At 49.9% G+C, this 17728-nt stretch overlaps 1 protein-coding gene across 5 annotated transcripts in view; it reads left to right on the forward strand.

Moving 5' to 3' along the window:
- FBXO10 (F-box protein 10) overlaps positions 1-17400 on the forward strand; it is a 51799-nt gene extending 34399 nt beyond the window's left edge. For 2 of the 5 annotated variants that reach the window (XM_026013321.2, XM_072727911.1), the window contains 8 exons: positions 2148-2284; positions 6830-6900; positions 8621-8773; positions 9952-10221; positions 11775-12088; positions 13144-13325; positions 15564-15734; positions 16093-17400. In XM_026013321.2, coding sequence (XP_025869106.2) covers positions 2148-2284; positions 6830-6900; positions 8621-8773; positions 9952-10221; positions 11775-12088; positions 13144-13325; positions 15564-15734; positions 16093-16114 — 1320 coding nt within the window. In that variant the 3' untranslated portion in view covers positions 16115-17400. Of the gene's footprint in view, positions 1-2147; positions 2285-6829; positions 6901-8620; positions 8774-9951; positions 10222-11774; positions 12089-13143; positions 13326-13842; positions 14438-15563; positions 16001-16092 lie in introns of those variants that run through there. The other 3 variants (XM_026013325.2, XM_072727910.1, XM_072727909.1) reach the window with 2 other exon arrangements.
- Positions 17401-17728: the final 328 nt, after the last annotated feature.

A 17728-nucleotide genomic window follows, 5' to 3' on the forward strand; every position in this document is an offset into this window, starting at 1 on the left:
TGCCTTCAGCCCAGGGCGTGATCCTGGAGACCCGGGATCAAGTCCCATGTCAGGCTCCCTGCATGGAGCCTGCTTCTCCCTCTGCTTGTGTCTCTGCCTCTCTCTCTCTCTCTCTCTCTCTCTCTCTCTCTCTGTCTCTCATGAATAAATAAATAAAATCTTAAAAAAAAAAAAAAAAGAACAAAGATCAATCTGCCCTTTGAGACACCTGGATTAAAAAAATAAAACACCAAGTTAGATCATTCTTCACTATAAATAGATATTTAGGATACTTAGTTCTGAACATTATTTGTTTCATGGATATTCTGAGGCCATGTGAGTTTGATTTTACACCAATGTGAAAACCCCTTAAGATGATAGGATACAGGACAGTGACATGAGAGAACAGCCCTTTTTTCCACTCTTGCCTTCCCTGAAAGAAACATTTCCTAGAACTGGGAAATGTGTTGGACTCCTTATGGGCTTGAAAAGATAATATCCCCCCTTATGCATTGTGCTTATTGTATGCCGGATATTGTTCTAAGCACTTTGTATGTATTTACTTATTTTTGGTTTAATCTTTACACAACCCTGGGTGGTGGTAGAATTACTATCCCCATTTTATAGATGAAGACACTGAGGCACAAAGAGACTAAGGATCTTGCCCCAAATCCCACAGCTAGGGACGGAGCTAGGATTTAAATCCAGGCAGTTTGACTCAGGGCTGATGTTCTTGACCCATTATATTAGACTGCCCTTGCAAATGCAGATGAAGGAAAGTTCCTAACTATATTTGAAAAGACATGCCTAGCCAGCAGTGTCCTCTTTCAACCTCTTCCTCTCGCTGCGTTTCTGCCATGCAGCTGGCATCCGATGCACAGCCTTGACTGAGGAAATTATCACCACTGCTGCCAGAGAGATGAGAGGAGGCTGCCTTCCCAGGGATGGAGGGGACAGGCCAGTTTAGCAGGTGGAGGGGGAAGGGGGCGTTACTGTTCCGTCCTGGCTTCGTGAAAGGGTGTGGGGGATGGAAATGCCACTGCTTACGCTTCTCTCTCCAAGCTTTTCAGCCCTGTGAGGGACTTCTGTTAGGCCGTGGTTACCCAAGTGAGTGTGCCAAATCCTTCAGGAGAAAATCTGGAAAGTGAATAAGAATAGAAGAGCTTACAGTGTGGAACATTTTCAAGCAGGCAAGAACTTTGTTTTTGTGAAATCCTTTTGGAAGAGAAACTGCTAACTTCCTGGTTTAAGTAGGGAATCTATTTAGGCTGTAAATTAACAGAGTGAAACAATTTTATTATTTATTATTTAAAAATTTTGTCACTGTGCAAAAGCAGCTAACTGGGAAATGGGAAAACTAAGTTTCAGGTCTGGCTCTGCCTCATACTGTATGACCCTGGGCCTGCTTCCCCATTTGTACAAAGAGATATTCAAAATAAATCTAAGGGTCTTTATAATGCATAAGCTGCCTTCTTTAAAAAAAAAAAAAAAAAAAAAAAAAAAACTTATTCATTAGAGAGAGAGAAGCAGAGACACAGGCAGAGGGAGAAGTAGGCTCCAAGCAGGGAGCCTGACGTGGGACTCGATCCCGGGTCTCCAGGATCAGGCCCTGGGCTGAAGGTGGCGCTAAACCGCTGAGCCACCTGGGCTGCCTGCACACAAGCCTTCTGTGATCTTATGGCCCATGGAACAATCAGGCTCCCAGAGCTACACCTTTCCATGGGCCCTCCCTGGATGGGAAGTGAGGAATAGGAGTCAGAGAGCTCTCACCCCTCCTTGAAGGTGACCAGCATTGTCATGTAGTGGGGTGCTGCCCTTCCCTGAGACGTAAGCGCCCAGGCCTCCAGGTGGTGGGGCCTGGCCAGATGATTGTGTCAGTGTAGCAGGGATTAGGGGTTAGGGGGTGGACTCTGGGGGCTCAGCAGCTTTCAGTGGCATGCCTTGCAGGCGAAGACTCCTCTCTCTTGATTCTCCCTTAGAGCTGTGCATGTGTGCAGTGGGACAGCAGCGTGGTCCATTCACTTGGTCGTATGCTAGCTAAGGGTCTTCAGTGGCCTTGTTTTCTCCACTGTGTTCACCTTGGCCCTGCTGGGGGGCAGCATTTGAGCACTCTGCTTCTTGCTGGCAGGTCTGATCTGTCTTCTGTGCTGTCTCACATTCCCTTGCAGTGTAACCAGATCCACCATGGCCTTCGTTCCGGCATTGTCGTCCTTGGCAATGGGAAAGGCATCATCCGGAACAATCAAATCTTTTCAAATAAGGAGGCTGGCATTTATATCCTGTACCACGGGAACCCAGTTGTGAGGTATGTATGCTGTACCCAGGCCATCCTCACCCATGGTCCCTTCTTCCCTCGCTGATCTCTCTCTTTCCTAATCCTTGGGTTTACTCCATTCAAAAACGTTTTTGTTTACTGAAACAACTGTAGAGCCAAACAAGCAAAGACAAGACTCCACGCTGATCCCACCATAGTAACACAAGCGCTTTTGTTTGCATTCCCTTCCAGTTCAATGTGTAGCCATTCTATTCAGCAGTCATCGCTGAGCCCATCTAATAATGATCACAAAGGTTAACAGGGGCACTCTGCTCCCCTGGAGCTTACTCTAGCATGGAGGACATGCATGACCAGAAGTAACTCTAGATAGAGACGGCATAAAGATTTCAACTCACCTGAAGTGTGTTCAGTTGAAAGTGGCCACCTAGGAAGCTGTGTTAAAATCCAGAGGCTAGGGGATCCCTGGGTGGCGCAGCGGTTTGGCGCCTGCCTTTGGCCCAGGGCGCGATCCTGGAGACCCGGGATCGAATCCGACATCGGGCTCCCGGTGCATGGAGCCTGCTTCTCCTTCTGCCTGTGTCTCTGCCTCTCTCTCTCTCTCTCTGACTATCATAAGTAAAAAAAAAAAAAAAAAAAAAAAAATTAAAAAAAAAAGATTAAAAAAATCCAGAGGCTACATCTGGCCTTAACACAAAGGCATGCCATGATGGATCAGCGGTGTGAGCTGCCGTCCCAGTTCTCATATGGGGCAGACTGTGATGAGTGCTACTGAAGTGCTACCAAGGGAGGAAATCATTCTACTCGAGACATGGGAAGGCCTCATTTACAAGGGGGCATGAGAGATAGAATTTGCAATATGTGTAGAACGTGTACTGTCATGGAGGTGGGGAGTGGACATTCCTACCAGAGGAAACAACGTGAGCAAAGGCAGCAGAGCACGGCAGCCTCAGGACTTACCTAATGGTACGCTGTGGCCCGAGAACAGGTGTGACACGAGTGGTTCGATCTTGCTTTAGGAAAATAACTGTCAGGCAGCCCCGGTGGCGCAGCGGTTTAACGCCGCCTGCAGCCTGGGGTGTGATCCTAGAGATCCAGAATCGGGTCCTGCATCGGGCTTCCTGCATGGAGCCTGCTTCTCCCTCTGCCTGTGTCTCTGCCTCTCTCTTCGCTCTCTCTGAATGAATAAATAAATAAATCTTAAAAAAAAAAAAAAATAACTGTCACAGATGTGCAGCAAATATATTCTGAAGTAGTTTTTTCCCCCCATGATTGTTTCATTTGTACTCTTCCATGTTGTTGCATGGCCTTGATCAGTTTTGGAAGGTTTCAGAACATTCCGTCATTTTGATAGTCCATTATTTTTTGAACCATTCCTACTGTTAAGCATCTGTTTTTCACTAGTACAGGTTATTGAAAACAGTGGTCATAGAGCTCTTTTTCCATCTTTTGCATTATTGCCTTAAGAGACTGTGTTTGTATGTATGTGTGTTATCCATTTAACACACATTTAAGTGTTTGCTCTCTGTGTAAGGGGACAGTGATATAGAAAGTGTGTAAGAACAGTCTCTGCCCCATAGAATTTAGTCTCATGCTGGAGACAGACACACAAATAACCATGGGGGAAGACACCAAGACGAGTGCTTCAGTAGGCCGTCGTGTAAGTGCCTAAGGAGCCAGCCACGATACCAGTTGAGCAAGTCAGGGAAGGGCATGAGGGGAGCTGATACTGAGTTGTGCTGAAAGGGTAAGTAGGATTTTGTGGTCAGAGGGATGGTATTCTGGGCCCAGGGGCAGTGAAATTCAGAGTATGTCCTGGTAATAAATGTGTGTCTGCCACGAGATGCCCAGGAGGTTGAGTAGAAGATCAGCCTACAAAGGCAGGTTAATGCTGGGACACAGACCTTGAGATATCGAATATGATATGCAGAGTAATGGCTCTCTTGCTACATCCATTTCCTAATCCTTGGAATCCATGAACGTGTTATCTTACATGGTTAAAGTGATGTTCCAGATGTGTTCATCAGGAACCTTAAAATGGGGAGATTATCATGGCTTATCCAGATGTAATCATAAGGATCCTTAGGGAAGCAGGAGAATGAGCTAGGAGGAGGAAATGTAACAACAGAAACAGCTCAGAGTGATGAGGCCATAGGCCAAGAAATCTGGGCAGCCTCTAGAAGCTGAAAAACAAGAAGTGGATTCCCTTTAGACTTCCCAAAGGAACACACGTCTGCTACACCTTGATTTAACCCTGTAGGATCCATTTCGGACTTCTGACTTCCTAAATAAGAAGGTAATAAATTTGTGTTGTTTTAAGGCACTACATTTGTGGTAATTTGTTAGAGTAGCCATACACCAGTCTGGGAAGTTTGGACTTTACCTTGTGGGTCCTGGGAAACTGCTGAAGAGTTTTGAACAAGGACTATTACAGTCAGATTGGTGTCTTGGTTTTTAAAATAGAATCTCTTTGAGGGGCGCTTGGCTGGCTCAGTTGGTGGAGTGTGTGACTTTTGATCTTAGGATTGTGAGGTAGGTAGGTTGGTTGATTGGTTTTAAAGATTTTATGTATTTATTCATGAGAGACACAGAGAGAGGAGCAGAAACCTAGGGAGAGGGAGAAGCAGAAGCAGGCTCCCTTCAGTGAGCCTGATGTGAGGACTCAATCCCAGGACCCCGGGATCACGACCTGAACCAAAGGCAGATGCTCAACCACTGAGCCACCCAGGCGTCCCAGGATTGTGAGTTTTCCAGCCCATGCTGGGTGTAGAGATTACTTTAAAATCTTTAAAAAACAATGACAGAATCTCTTTGAGAGTATAGGTTGTGATGTTTATGTTTCTTTGTGATGGAAGGTAGGGACCTGGGGGAGGGTTTTGAGATCCCTGAAGTGGATCTCAGGATAAGGCAAACCACAGCAGGGTTTTTTGGTTTTGTTTTTTGGGTTTTTTTCTTTTTCTTTTTTTTGCCAGTGAAAGTTTTATAATGTTTTGTGTTTCTTTTTTTGCTTTGGCTGTAAGGAAGCACAGGGCTCAGTTGGGCACATCTGCAATAAATGTCCCACCCTTGGTTTTTGGAACAGTGATCTCTCCCCTTTTCCTAAATGTTTTCTGATAGCTCTTCATCTTTATTTTGCCCTCCCTGTGTACACACACATACTTGTTTCTCCAAGTGGCCATGGGTTCTTTCTGGAAGTGAGATTTATATTGGAAACACACCAGCCGTGCATTTGCTGCTCTGGCACAGGTCTCAGAAATATGGATGAAGTGTGCCCTAGCCCAAGGACTGTCTGTGACCATGAACTCTAAAAATCCACAGTGACCATCTGCTGATTGAATTGTAATCAGATCAAAGCAGAGCCCTCAGACCTAAGAGCAAAAATAGGGATGTTTTTAGCAAATGATTTCACTTGTTCAACTCAAAAGCATGGTGTAGGTGCAGTTGACATGTGGCTTCCCTAGTATCCACACATGCAATTTGCTGGGGTTTTTTCCCCCAAAGATGTAAACTATTTGGACCCTGCCCTAAGAGATGGGAAAACTTAGCCAACTCCTACTCAGTGAAATTCTGTGAGGTGCCAGGCCCTGTGTTAGGCTCTAAAGAGCCAGATGAATAGTTGGACCTAAATACCTCAGCCACATGATAGGAATTAGGAGGGTTGCCTCCTAAGACAAGAGGTGGGTGCCCTTCCAGGAAGAAAGGAAGTCACAGCATTCCTGTTAGTAAAAATAACAAATAGCAAATGTCTGTCCTCCAGGGATAACCCGATTGTGCTAAGTCCAGGTGTGACTGGCCTTGTTTTAACAGGCAGGAAACCAAGTTGCAGAGACTAACACAAACAATGCATGCCCTTAAACATGCTCAGGTGTCTGGTTTTTCATTCATAAGGCCTTTCCATGGCAGTGAGGGCTGTGTGTGTTTCTCTGAGCAGGAACGTGTTTTCCTGTATTTTCCGTATGTGGCTAACCCAGCCCGTTAGGTTTCACATGCACATTGTCTGATAATCTTTTTTCTTTTTTTTCCCCACATTGATATTCTTAAAACCCCCCTTTTAAGAATCTGCTTTTCTTCTTTTAAGGCATGTCATTATGTTGTCATTCAGTGGATGGGCGATTAACAGAAAAGGTAAAGAACAGCTGTTGGATACAAATAGAAGATTGTAGGCTCATTATAGGCAGAGAATGATTCAGGCTTTGGACACAAATCATGCCCAAATAAGCTTAACACAGTCTCCTAGGAATTCTTGACACTACCAAGACTTGACTTGTCACCTGGGCACCACGATGACATGCATTTCAAACTATGTATGTGAGCAACAGTCAAGAGAGGTCACAGAAATGTGAATATTGTTGTACTTGTATGCCATAGTTGCAGGTTTATTAGTTTTGGATCAGTTTGTCTCCAGGATAACAGATGATTTTTAGATGCCTAGCTTGTAGGACTTCAGAAAATGCTTTATGCCCCTGTGGACTTGAGTCATCTGGGGAAGGGCACAAGAGAAGGTAGTCACCTTGGGCAGCCATTGACTTTGACACATGACATTGGTCAGGTCTTAACTCTCTTCTTCTTCCATTTTAGCGGGAACCACATTTTCAAGGGCCGTGCAGCTGGCATAGCAGTGAATGAGAATGGCAAAGGCCTCATCACAGGTAGGAGTGGGAACCTCCTAGAGCCATGGCCAGCCAAGCAATCAGCAGCCAAGCCAACGTCCCTGGCCTTGCCCCCAGCCAGTCCTTCACCCTGACTACTGGCTTTTTCCTTTGAAAAGACGGCTAGCCCCTTAGTATGCCGGTTCCATGCACCGGCCATGCTTGTCACAAGGAGGACCTAACAGGGAGAGAGTGTCTGCTGTCTGCCGGCCCTCTGCTCAGAGGAGCTCACTGTATGGCTCACATAACCCTGTCAGGAAGATTTATGGCACACAAACTGAATCCCTCCTCTTGGCGTTTGTATAGGCTTGTATAGGCTTGCTCTGGAAATCCATCCCATTTCCCCCCTGCCTGACCAACTCCTGCTCATCCTTCAGGTCTCAGCCTGAATGTCTTCCTCAGGGAAGCCTGCCCTGACCTCCCATTGTACACGCAGACACTCAGGGGAACCAGCAGGCATGCTCTGTAGGACATCTTACTTAATTTCTTAGTGATCTGTGTGTCAGTCTCCTTCACTATAAGGCAGCAAATTCTCTAAGATCAGGATCAAGTCTACGTGGTACCTCAGTGTAGCCTCAGCACTGAGAATAGCCTTACCCAGGACATAAAAGATTGGCCTGGTGAATTCCTCTGACTGAATCCAGACTTCCTTCATTCGTCAGACATTTATTGAGCACATACTCTATGCAGGAGGGGGGACACAGTCGTGAACAAAACAGATCTGTGAAACGGGCTCCCTTAGGTTCCTGCTGTTGGGCACTGACATTTTAGGAGGGGAAAACAAAAGCATGCACACACACATATACACAAAAGAAACGTATCTGGGTGATATGTGCTCTAGAGATTAAGTAATAATTATACGTTAATTTTATTTATATTTACATAAATATATATTTAAATTTTATTATATATAAGTATATAGTATATCAAATATATAATTTATTGAAATTAAAAAAAATAATTTATTGAAATTAATTAAAATAAGGTAATAGAGGAACTATGTGGGTATATTTAAGATTGTGTGGTCAGGGCAGGCCTTTCCGAGAAGGGGACATGCAAGCCAGACCTGAGTGACGGGACAAAGCCTGGGCAGAGAACCGGAATTCTGTGCGGAGCTGCCTGTGGAACGCAGCTGGCATGCCTGGGAGCAGGGACGTCACTCCTGTGACTGGGTGTGGTGAAGGGGGGCAAGGGGTGAGATGGGGTCAAAGAGGCAGGAAGGAACCGGGCACACGGGGTCTCTCGGGCCATTGAGGTCTGTCCAGCCATAGCGCTGGGCTCACCTTGGGCCTCTTCAGCCCACTCCCGCAGAGGTGGTGGATGAGGAGAGGGGAGCAAGGCTGCAGTCAGTCCTCTCCTGACCAGAGGGAAGTGGCTGGATTCTGCCTCCGCCCTCCAGGAACAGCCGCCACGACAGGCGGCCCTACCTGGCCTTGGGCCCGGAACTTCAAGGCCAGTCTATTCTTAGTCGGTCCCGAAGGCCACTGGATAGAGTGGGTCCTAGAGACACGAGAGCACAGGGTACATACAGACCTTGCCCTGGAGGAAAGCCGACAGCACTCCAGTCCCTGCAAAGTCAAGCACCAGGCAAGATTCAGGGTGCTGTTGACAGGGTGCAGCCTGGGTGTCCTGGTCCAGAAGGTCCTTTCCAAGCTGTCCAATCCTCATGGCCACTATGGGTGGCCCTTGGGTCTTGATCCTCTCCTTTGCCTTTCCGTAGAAAATGTCATCCGTGAGAACCAATGGGGAGGTGTAGACATCCGCCGTGGAGGAGTCCCAGTCCTCAGGAGCAACCTCATCTGTTTTGGCTACTCCGATGGCGTGGTTGTGGGGGATGAAGGCAAAGGGCTAATAGAAGGAAACACCATCTATGGTGAGGCGCCCATTCCTGGGGGAAGGGGTCTGGGGTCCAGCCCAGCCAGGGAGGCAGGGAGCCCAGGTTCCATCTCTAGCTGGTGAGTGCGGAGAAAGTCACTGCCTGTCCCTGGGCCGCAAATACGCCCTGAAGGACAATGTCAGTCTCAGGCCACAGCCACACAGCCCCTCTCAGAATACAAAAGCCACTACTAAATCCCCTTGTAACCCAAGGGGTCAGCAAAGCAGAGAGCTTCATCCCCATTTAAAATAGCAGAAGGTGGGAGTTGTGTGAGGACAGGGCCATTGAGGCTCTGACGCATGGGCAGATGGGCGCCAACTCTTACCTTTCTTCTGATCCAAAGAACTAGAAATCTAATAGAAGGGATCCCTGGGTGGCGCAAAGGTTTAGCGTCTGCCTTTGGCCCAGGGCGCGATCCTGGAGACCCGGGATCGAATCCCACGTCGGGCTCCCGGTGCATGGAGCCTGCTTCTCCCTCTGCCTGTGTCTCTGCCTCTCCCTCTCTCTGTGTGACTATAATAAATAAATAAAAAATAATTTAAAAAAAAAAGAAATCTAATAGAAGAAGAACTAGGATAGCCCTAGAAAGGAGACTGTTCTCACTCATGTGTGACTTCGAGCAAAGCCTTACCCTCTGGACTGCAGCTCTAATAATAATAGCTGACATGTGTCCTTTGCTAGGTGCTTTATATGCACTATCATATTCAAACCTCCTGACTGCCTTCTGAGGTAGATACGGTCATTGTGCAGATGAGAAAACTGAGACACGGAGAGTCAATAATCTGCTCAAGGTCACGTAGCTAGGAAGTGGTAGGGCTAGGACTCAGAGGCCACCTCCATCTCTCTGCAGGATGGGGTTGCGCTGGATGAACTCTGAGGTCCCTTTGGCACTGTCCCTCTGGGCTTCTGTGCTTCTCACCTGGAAGTGTGGCCTTCACTGTTCCCAGAGCACTTTTACACCCTATGGGATGATTCTGGTTGTGAGACTGACCTGATTGTTACCCTCTTATATGAAGGAGAAGCCTCCAGTCATAGAGTGACTTACCCAAGGCCATTAGCTTACCAGGGCCTCCGTCTCCGAGGCCGGTGCCATCTTTGCTTCCCCTCTTGGGGAGGCACTGGGGCTGCCTCCCCCACTGCTCAGGGCCTGTGACCAGCTCCTTTTCCTGTCCCAGCTAATAAGGGCTGTGGTGTGTGGATGATGTCGTCCAGCCTGCCCCACGTCACCAGTAACCACGTCAGCTACAATGGCCTGTATGGAGTGGCAGTGTTTAGCCAAAAAGATGGTTCTGGCGAGTTCCCTGGAGGTCATGGAGCCCAGGAGAACTTCAGCGAGGACGGAGATGCCATCCTTTGGGAGCCGGAGCTGGAGAAAGATGATGACCCGCTGCGCCGGCCTGTCACCATAGCTCTCGTTGAGTCTAACAGTATTAATCACAATGGAGGTGAGTGTGTCCCTGCTCCAGAGCCTTCTGTGCTCACACTGCCGTAGGTACCCTTCTCGCTTTGTTGGTCATTCACCTGATACCCCAGACCTCTGGATTTACATTCTTCCCTGAATGTAAATCCATTCTTTCCTGACCTCCAGTCCTGCCTAGCTCTTGCTATTTCTGTTGCCTGAAATTCCCTTTCCCCCATCCACACAGCCCAAACAACTTGAAGTTCAAAGCCCACTGTGAATGTGCCCTCCATCCTTACCCTCTCACTTACTGGGGGCCCTGGGACAGGAGCTGTTTTCTGTGGCTGTTTCGTCAGCTCTGATAGGCTCTGAACATGAGGCAAGGAGCTGAACCTCACCGCTGTCGCTGTCAGTGCCTCACCAAGTCCCACACACCACATACATGTTTCTAACTCATTCTAAGACACTTTGTCCACATTTTAACATCTAAGGACATGCATTTGCAATTGATGGCATATCATGGTTTTTTCTTTGTTATGCAGAGAATAAGGGTTATCCAGTTATCTTAAACTGGATAAAAACTAACATTCATTCATTGTTTATTGAATTGAGGCGAGGGGGAGTGGTGGGAATGTACAGAGTTGATCCAAGGCCAGGGCTCCCGACGGAGGCTCCTGCCCTGGGAACAGCAGAGGGCAGGGAGAGTGGGAGCCAGCAAAAAACGAGTTCTGTCCCCTCCCAGCTCAGGGTTTTCCCCATATGGCCCTGTTTGAGGGACAGGCAAAGTCACATAAATTCACAGAGACTTGATTTATATTTGCTCTTCTCCATCAGGACAGGAGAAGTGGCAGGCAGGTGGCTGGAACTTGCAGACTCCTGGCTCCCCTAGGACCGCTGTTGGCCTCTGCACACCCCCTCCACCCCAGCACTGCCAGTGCCTCTTGCTCTCATGCTGGGTGCATGTCACCACTGGGGAGTCATTGTCCTCTTCACCCCCGGGTCCCCCTGCCACACTGTCTCTTCCTGACCAAGTCATGTGGCTCTAAGCCTGCTGATTTTTTATGCTGCTTTTCTAAAAGCATTGTAGTGTCTCTAAGCATATACAATTCCAGATACCATTTTCTTTTCAAAATTCTAATATATTTTAGATATTTAGCTTATAAATTTTTGTATTCAAAAATTACAGAATTTCCCTTGTGAAGAGTATGTCCCAAAACAATCAGGAGGCAGATTCCAACTCTGTGGAGGTGGAATGGGCAGCTTTAACAGGTAATGAGCACCCCGTTGCAGGAGGTGCAAATAGCAGGAGGATGGTGACCTGGGAGGCGCGCGAGCACAGGAGGAGAGCCTGGGTGGCACGAGCAGCTGAGCCCAAGGAGTCTGGCATCACTTTTCTGTTTCCTGAGCACTTGTTCAGAAGGAACAGCACTTCCTTGTTCCTGGCTTTCCTCCTGCTCAGTTTGTCATCCGTCTTAAAAGACGTGTAATTCCCAGGGGCTGGTTCTAAGTGTCGCTGCCTCTTCTTCCCCACTTCTCTCCTGGGGTGCACAGTTCCGCGAAAGTTTTTTCTGACTACTACCCAACCCTTCCCCCCCATAGCCTCAGGCCTCTACGTCCAGAGCAGTGAGGCACTGCACGTCGTCACCAATGTGATCCACGCTAACGGGGACAGAGGTATCACCGTGGCCCAGAGCGGCCAGCTCACCCGCGTGACCAACAACAGCATCTCCTGCAACCGCCAGAGTGGGGTCAAGGTCGAGGCCCAGTGCAAGGTGGAGCTCCGGGGCAATGGTATCTATGACAACAGAGGTCACGGCATCATCACCAAGGGTGACAGCACCGTGGTCATTGAAAATGACATCATTGGCAACCGGGGCAGCGGGCTGCAGCTCTTGCCCAGGTCCGACACAAAGGTGTGTGTGTATGTGTGTGCGTGTGTGTGTGTACACTGCGTGGTGCCAGCACAGGGCTCAGCCCTAGGACAGCCCTCATACTCTAGCTCCTGAGAAGCCCGAAGCACTCAGCACCACAGGGACGACATTCCTCCTGCCCACACCCAGCCTGGGAGACGCAGTGGGGCTTCACATGGGAGGAGCACATGCACTGAGTCCTGAAGGACAGACAGGAGTCCCCAGCAGGGAGCCAGGGTGCGGGTGCTCCTGGGGGCATCTCTGTGGTCTCCAGGTCAAGCTCAGGGCTCTTTCAGCCCTCCCCTAACAGAACAGTCTCCCACAGGACCTAGTATGCAGTAGGTGCTTAATGAAGAGGTCCTGTGTGCACACTGCTCCCTATATACCCGGCATCGCCTTTTCCCCTTTCTCTACCTCAGTCCTGTAGCTGGGCCGTCACTTTTTTCAAGAGGCTGAGGTACCCCTTTTCTGGACATCAGGGGTGCTCATGCCCACCCCCACTTCAAAGAGCACTTCCCACAGTATGTTTTGCATCTGCTCCCCAGAGGTGAGCTCTGAGCTCCCTTTTTTGGAAAGCACTGTACTGGGTGCTAGGGTTTTTTGTTGAGCCCGACGCACCCCGTCCCTGCACTTGGGAAATTACCATCCCAAAGCCTCTCTTTGGCTCTGCAGCTTCATGAGTAGTGACTTAGGCGAGGAGTAAAGAATTCATTGGCTCGACCTGTGAATACTGAGGAAGGGATGGGGGACACACTGTTGCCTCGGTCAGGGTGCCAGGGTCCTTGCCTCTGGTACAACCTCCCCTCCCTGCCAGGCCTCTGCATGTTGCTCCTTCACCCTAGAGCAGCTGTCCTCTGCGCTGCACCTGGTAAGCTCCTGCAGCTTACCTGCCATCCCCTTCAGGAAGCCTGCCCTGATCTCCACCGCCCTTCCCTGAGCTCCCAGGGCTCAGTGCTGCCCTACCTAGTGTGCTCTCACCCCTCAGTTTTATAACTGATGTTTGCCTTATCTGGCTCCCCACAGTCCCTGAGGTATGACAGACTGACTGTCTCTCCCAGGTGATAAAGAACCGGATCCATTCATTCCGGGCCTATGGCATTGCAGTGCGGGGCCGTGCCAAGGCCCTGGTGCAGGAGAACATCATCTTCCAGGGCAAGACCAGCAAGACCATCTTTCAGCAGATCTCAAACAACCGAGAATGTATCCTGCAGAACAACAAGTTCTTGGTCTTCAAAAAAAAGTAAGTGTCTGGGGTCTGCCTGTGGTCTTCCAGAATCACAGTGAGGTCACTAAAGAAGCCAGGCCCAGCGACCGTGGCTCCCTTTGCTCCCTGTGGTCCTGCCAGCTTTCAGCCCTGATCAGGTCATGCCAGTTGGTGCTGAGGCCCTGCGCCCGCCTCCCTGGGAGGAAACGGGCTTTAAGAGTCCGCTGTGTGTGGCTGCAGACCTCAGCTCTGCCAGCCACTGGCTGTGGAACCTCAGGCAAGCTACTCACCAGCTGGAGCCTCAATGAAGTTCACTTACTAATGTCCGCATTGTGGCACCGATTTACAATAAAATCAGGTCCCATGACCTAGCAGACAGTCTGGGGTATTCCAAAAATGTTAACTACCTGGTGCTGCTGCTCTCACTTGGTTTTACTGCCTCTGCCTCTGTGTGGCACCATGGCTTCACACTCCTCTGCCCCAAACCCCTCACCATCCTTCCCTGTACCCCCTTTCAGTGATATCCCCATCTCTCCCCACTCTGTTCTGGCAGCAAGACCTCTGCGACCAACTTCTCTCAACATCAGAGTTCAGTCACACAGTTACTAGGGCCTCTCAATTCTGACACCTCCTCTTCCCAATGGCCATCACCCCTGTTCGTGTCTCAGCACCCCTCACCCTGACCTGTGGCCCGTTGCCAGGATGCTGTTGCACTTGTGTATGGATGGACTCGGTTCTGCTTGCGTGGTGCTCTGCTAGCCTGGTTACGAAGGTAACGATCGTTATCCCGGTGCTGGCGGTGTTACTCCTCCACCGTGAATAGCTGTCCTGCGGCGCCAGCCTCCTGCCTGGTCGCCCCGCCTCGCCCCACCCCTGCAGGCTGTCCTGTGCATCCTGCCAGATTAATCTGTCTAAATCAGCTCTGGTCATGTCACATCCATGGTCAAAAACCTCTGAGGGATCCCCCTATTCTACAGTAGTGATCGCTATTCCTTTTTAAATTATATACAGTTTCAGTAAAAACAGTTTTGAGGAAACCTCACATAGTATACTTATAAAGTATTTTTAAAAAAATAGAAATTCTAATCTTTTCTGCCCACATCCCAGCAGATCATATCACGGACTCCCAGGAGTCTGCTTCCTCCTGCCTCTGTGGAGACCCCAGGATACAGACAGCGCAGACCTGTCAGCCTGGCATTATCCACTGTGCACCGTTGAGTCCTAATTTTCCTTTCCAGGCTCACTTTCTGCTTCCAAACTCGAATGCTGGCAATTCTTTGAACATACCTCCAGGCTCCTCACTTAGCCTACATAGCCAGCTTCTAACTATCCACACCTTTACAGTCCTTCTCATTGTAACATAATCATCATAAGAATGTGCAGAAGAGGGACACCCGGGTGGCTCAGCAGTTTAGTGCCTGCCTCAGCCCAGGATGTGATCCTGGAGTCCTGGGATCGAGTCCCACATCGGGCTCCCTGCAGGGAGCTTCTCCCTCTGCCTATGTCTCTCCCTCTCTCCCTGTGTGTCTCATTAATAAATAAATAAAATCTTTAAAAAAAATGCAGAAGACACTGTCAGTGGCTTAAAGAATTTAGGATTTGGTATAAGAGGTGGTTCCTTATAACTCAAATGACAGAAAGCCCTGACCAGAGCTTTCCCTGACCCTTCATAATCTCCATAAGAACTCAACAACTTCTGTTCCCTATAGATTTATGGTTTCTAGAATGTCATATAAAAACGGAAATCATACAGTATGTAGTCTTTCAAGTCTGGCTTCTCTCACTTAGCCTGATGTACCTGAGATTTGCCCGTGGTGTCACAGTTCATTCACTCTTTTTGTTGCTGAGTGGCATTCCATCATATGGATGCACCAGTTTGTCCAACCATGAGCTGAAGGGTACGTACGTAGTCTCCAGTTTCAGGTGACTATGAATAAAGCTGCCATCCTCATGTGTGTCATACACTGGGATAGGGGAGGAATGGAAGAGGAGAAAGTCCCTGATGTTCTCCAGGTCCTTATAGAGACAGGGAGATTGAAGCTTATAGAGGGAACTGGTCCAAGGTTACGTGCAGAGTTGAAAGCACAGCTGGAGCCAGAATGCAGGACTTTTGCCTCAGCTCCACACGTGCCCACCTCCTTGAGCTGTATCACTAACTTGGAGGCAGGACCTACACCTGGACCCGGTGAGCTCGAGCCAAAGGTGAGGTTGTCAGGGCATTCAGCAAATGCTCCAGACTCTCAGAGTTCATGGACTGGCATTTTGCACCTCCAGGTCTGACACATGGCGCCTGGTGAACCCACCAGCCCGGCCTCACCTGGAAAGCTCTATCCGAGGGCCCTCTGCAGCCCACAGTGGGCAGAAGGTGACAGCCATGGCGACTAGGATCACAGCCCGTGTGGAAGGTGGTTACCACAGCAACCGCAGCGTCTTCTGCACCATTCTGTAAGGATGGGAGCCGTGGAGTGGGGCGACTGGAGGGCTGTCCAGACTCCGGGAGCAGCAGCCCCACACCCCGCACTAGGCTCTGATGGGTGTTCAGCTGAGCCAGGAGGTAAAGGCAGCGTCAGGATGGAGGAAGCAGTATCTGAGGGACTTTGGGCCCCTCTTGGTCCTCTGCCTCCCTGAACCCCAGAGAAAACTGGCTTCCTGGGGACGAAGAGAGAGATGGGTGGGTTTCCTGTCACTGAAGTTCTTATAGAGGTTATGAAGAGTTGGGGAAAATTGATACTAAAGCTTTAGTTGAGTCTTTAAATGACAAGGAAGTTTTATTTTACACACACCAAACCTGGACTCTTGTCAGGAAGGAGCAGATGGACTCCTGAGGGAGGAGGTGATTCTGGTGGGGTGGAGAGAGCCCCAGAGGCTTCCCCTTTCCTGGACCCGTCTTGATGCCTGCAAGGACACGGCCACCCCCTCCCGGCGGTCTGCAGAGGCTAGAGGAGTTGAGACTTGAACATGGACCATGAGGGGGACTGGGAGCCCTTCTGGAATGGCTGCCCCCGGGATGACCAGGGACATGCTGAAACAGAAGGGCAGTGTGGAGAAGGCCTCGTTTGGGCAGCCCAGGTGCCAGGCTGGGAAGGGCAGGGATGCACAAGACTCCACTCTGCCCTCAGGGAGCTCCCGAACTCGGGGCCTGCAGCGCGGGGGTTCAGAGTCTGCGCATGCCCCTACTAGCTGCCCCTCCTGGCACCAGACTTCTGGAGATGGAGGCACCCAGGACCCCTTGTCTGTATCCGTGCTCTCATGGATAACTGCCTGCGTCACTGACTACCACGGTTCCCCACTCTGTGCCTTGGCCCGTGCTCTGTCCCCTTCTTGGCATGCCCTTGCCATCTGCACCTGTCCATGTCCCGCCTAGTCTGTGAGGTTTAGCTGAGACACTGCCTTCTCCAGAGCTCCCCTCCCTACAGTGACAATGCTCTTCCTCCTCTGAGGCTCTGCTGCCCTTTCTCTGCTCCCTCTCAGGTACTGAGCACTTTCTGCCTTGCTTTGAAGTTTTCTGGGTCCATCCCTGTCCCACTCACCTGCCTGTGAGCTCCTGGAGAGCAGGACCAGGTCTCACGGTCTGTCCCCAGTTCCCAGCCCAGGGGTGGGGTAGGGTGAGTAGCCTGAGTGAGGGGAGGAAGGGCCTCCCAAAGGGCTTTACGGAACCGTACTGTGAATGTGGCAGGGTCCCAGCGCCAGGTGGGCTCAGATCTCACCCGCTTGAGGATGGGGGGCTGAATGCAGGACTGGCTCAGCCGGAGCAACCCCCCTCCCACTCAGCCTTTCATGCAGGGCCTTCGCCAGCCTGTCGGGGTGGCTGTTGTGCACCTTGCCAGTGGCTTCCCAGGCTGGTTGTGCCAGGCCCTCGGTGCTGCTCTCCTGGGCAGGGTGGAAGGGGGTAGTTAGAGGGAGCCAGGAGCACTGGCTTCTCTCTGGGAACTTTGGGCACAAGAGCACCGGCCCCTCCCATCCCCAGCACTGTCCTTTGCACTTCTCTGGTGGCCCCAATGTGAGTCGCTGTACAAAATGCTGCCTTTGTTATTTTGTAATGACTTTTCTGTGAATCGAATGCTTACGAAAATCTCTGCAACCAAAATAAAGTTATATATTTTAAAAGAAACCCTCTCGGGAGACTTTTCTTGGCCTGCGTACATGCTAGAATTCCCAGGTGGCTGGATGGAGGCACCCACTCAGCCTTCCCGAGGCACTGCTCCTTCAGCTGAAGGGGACCGATGCCCCCACGGCCTCGTCTGTTCAGCATATTCCCACAATTCTGGGTCCCAGGGTCTGGGTGGCCAAGTCAGGGAGTGGATTGCAGCCCCCCACCCCCTGGGCTATGTGGGGAGGAGCAGTAATGGTACCTGGAGTAGAGGACAAGGTTTAGAGATCATGAACTTGTTTTTCCCAGCTTCACTCAGCACCTTAGTTTTTGTCGTATCTGCATGCCA

The sequence above is a fragment of the Vulpes vulpes genome, chromosome 12 (genome assembly GCF_048418805.1).
Source record: "Vulpes vulpes isolate BD-2025 chromosome 12, VulVul3, whole genome shotgun sequence".
Taxonomy (NCBI): Eukaryota; Metazoa; Chordata; class Mammalia; order Carnivora; family Canidae; genus Vulpes; species Vulpes vulpes.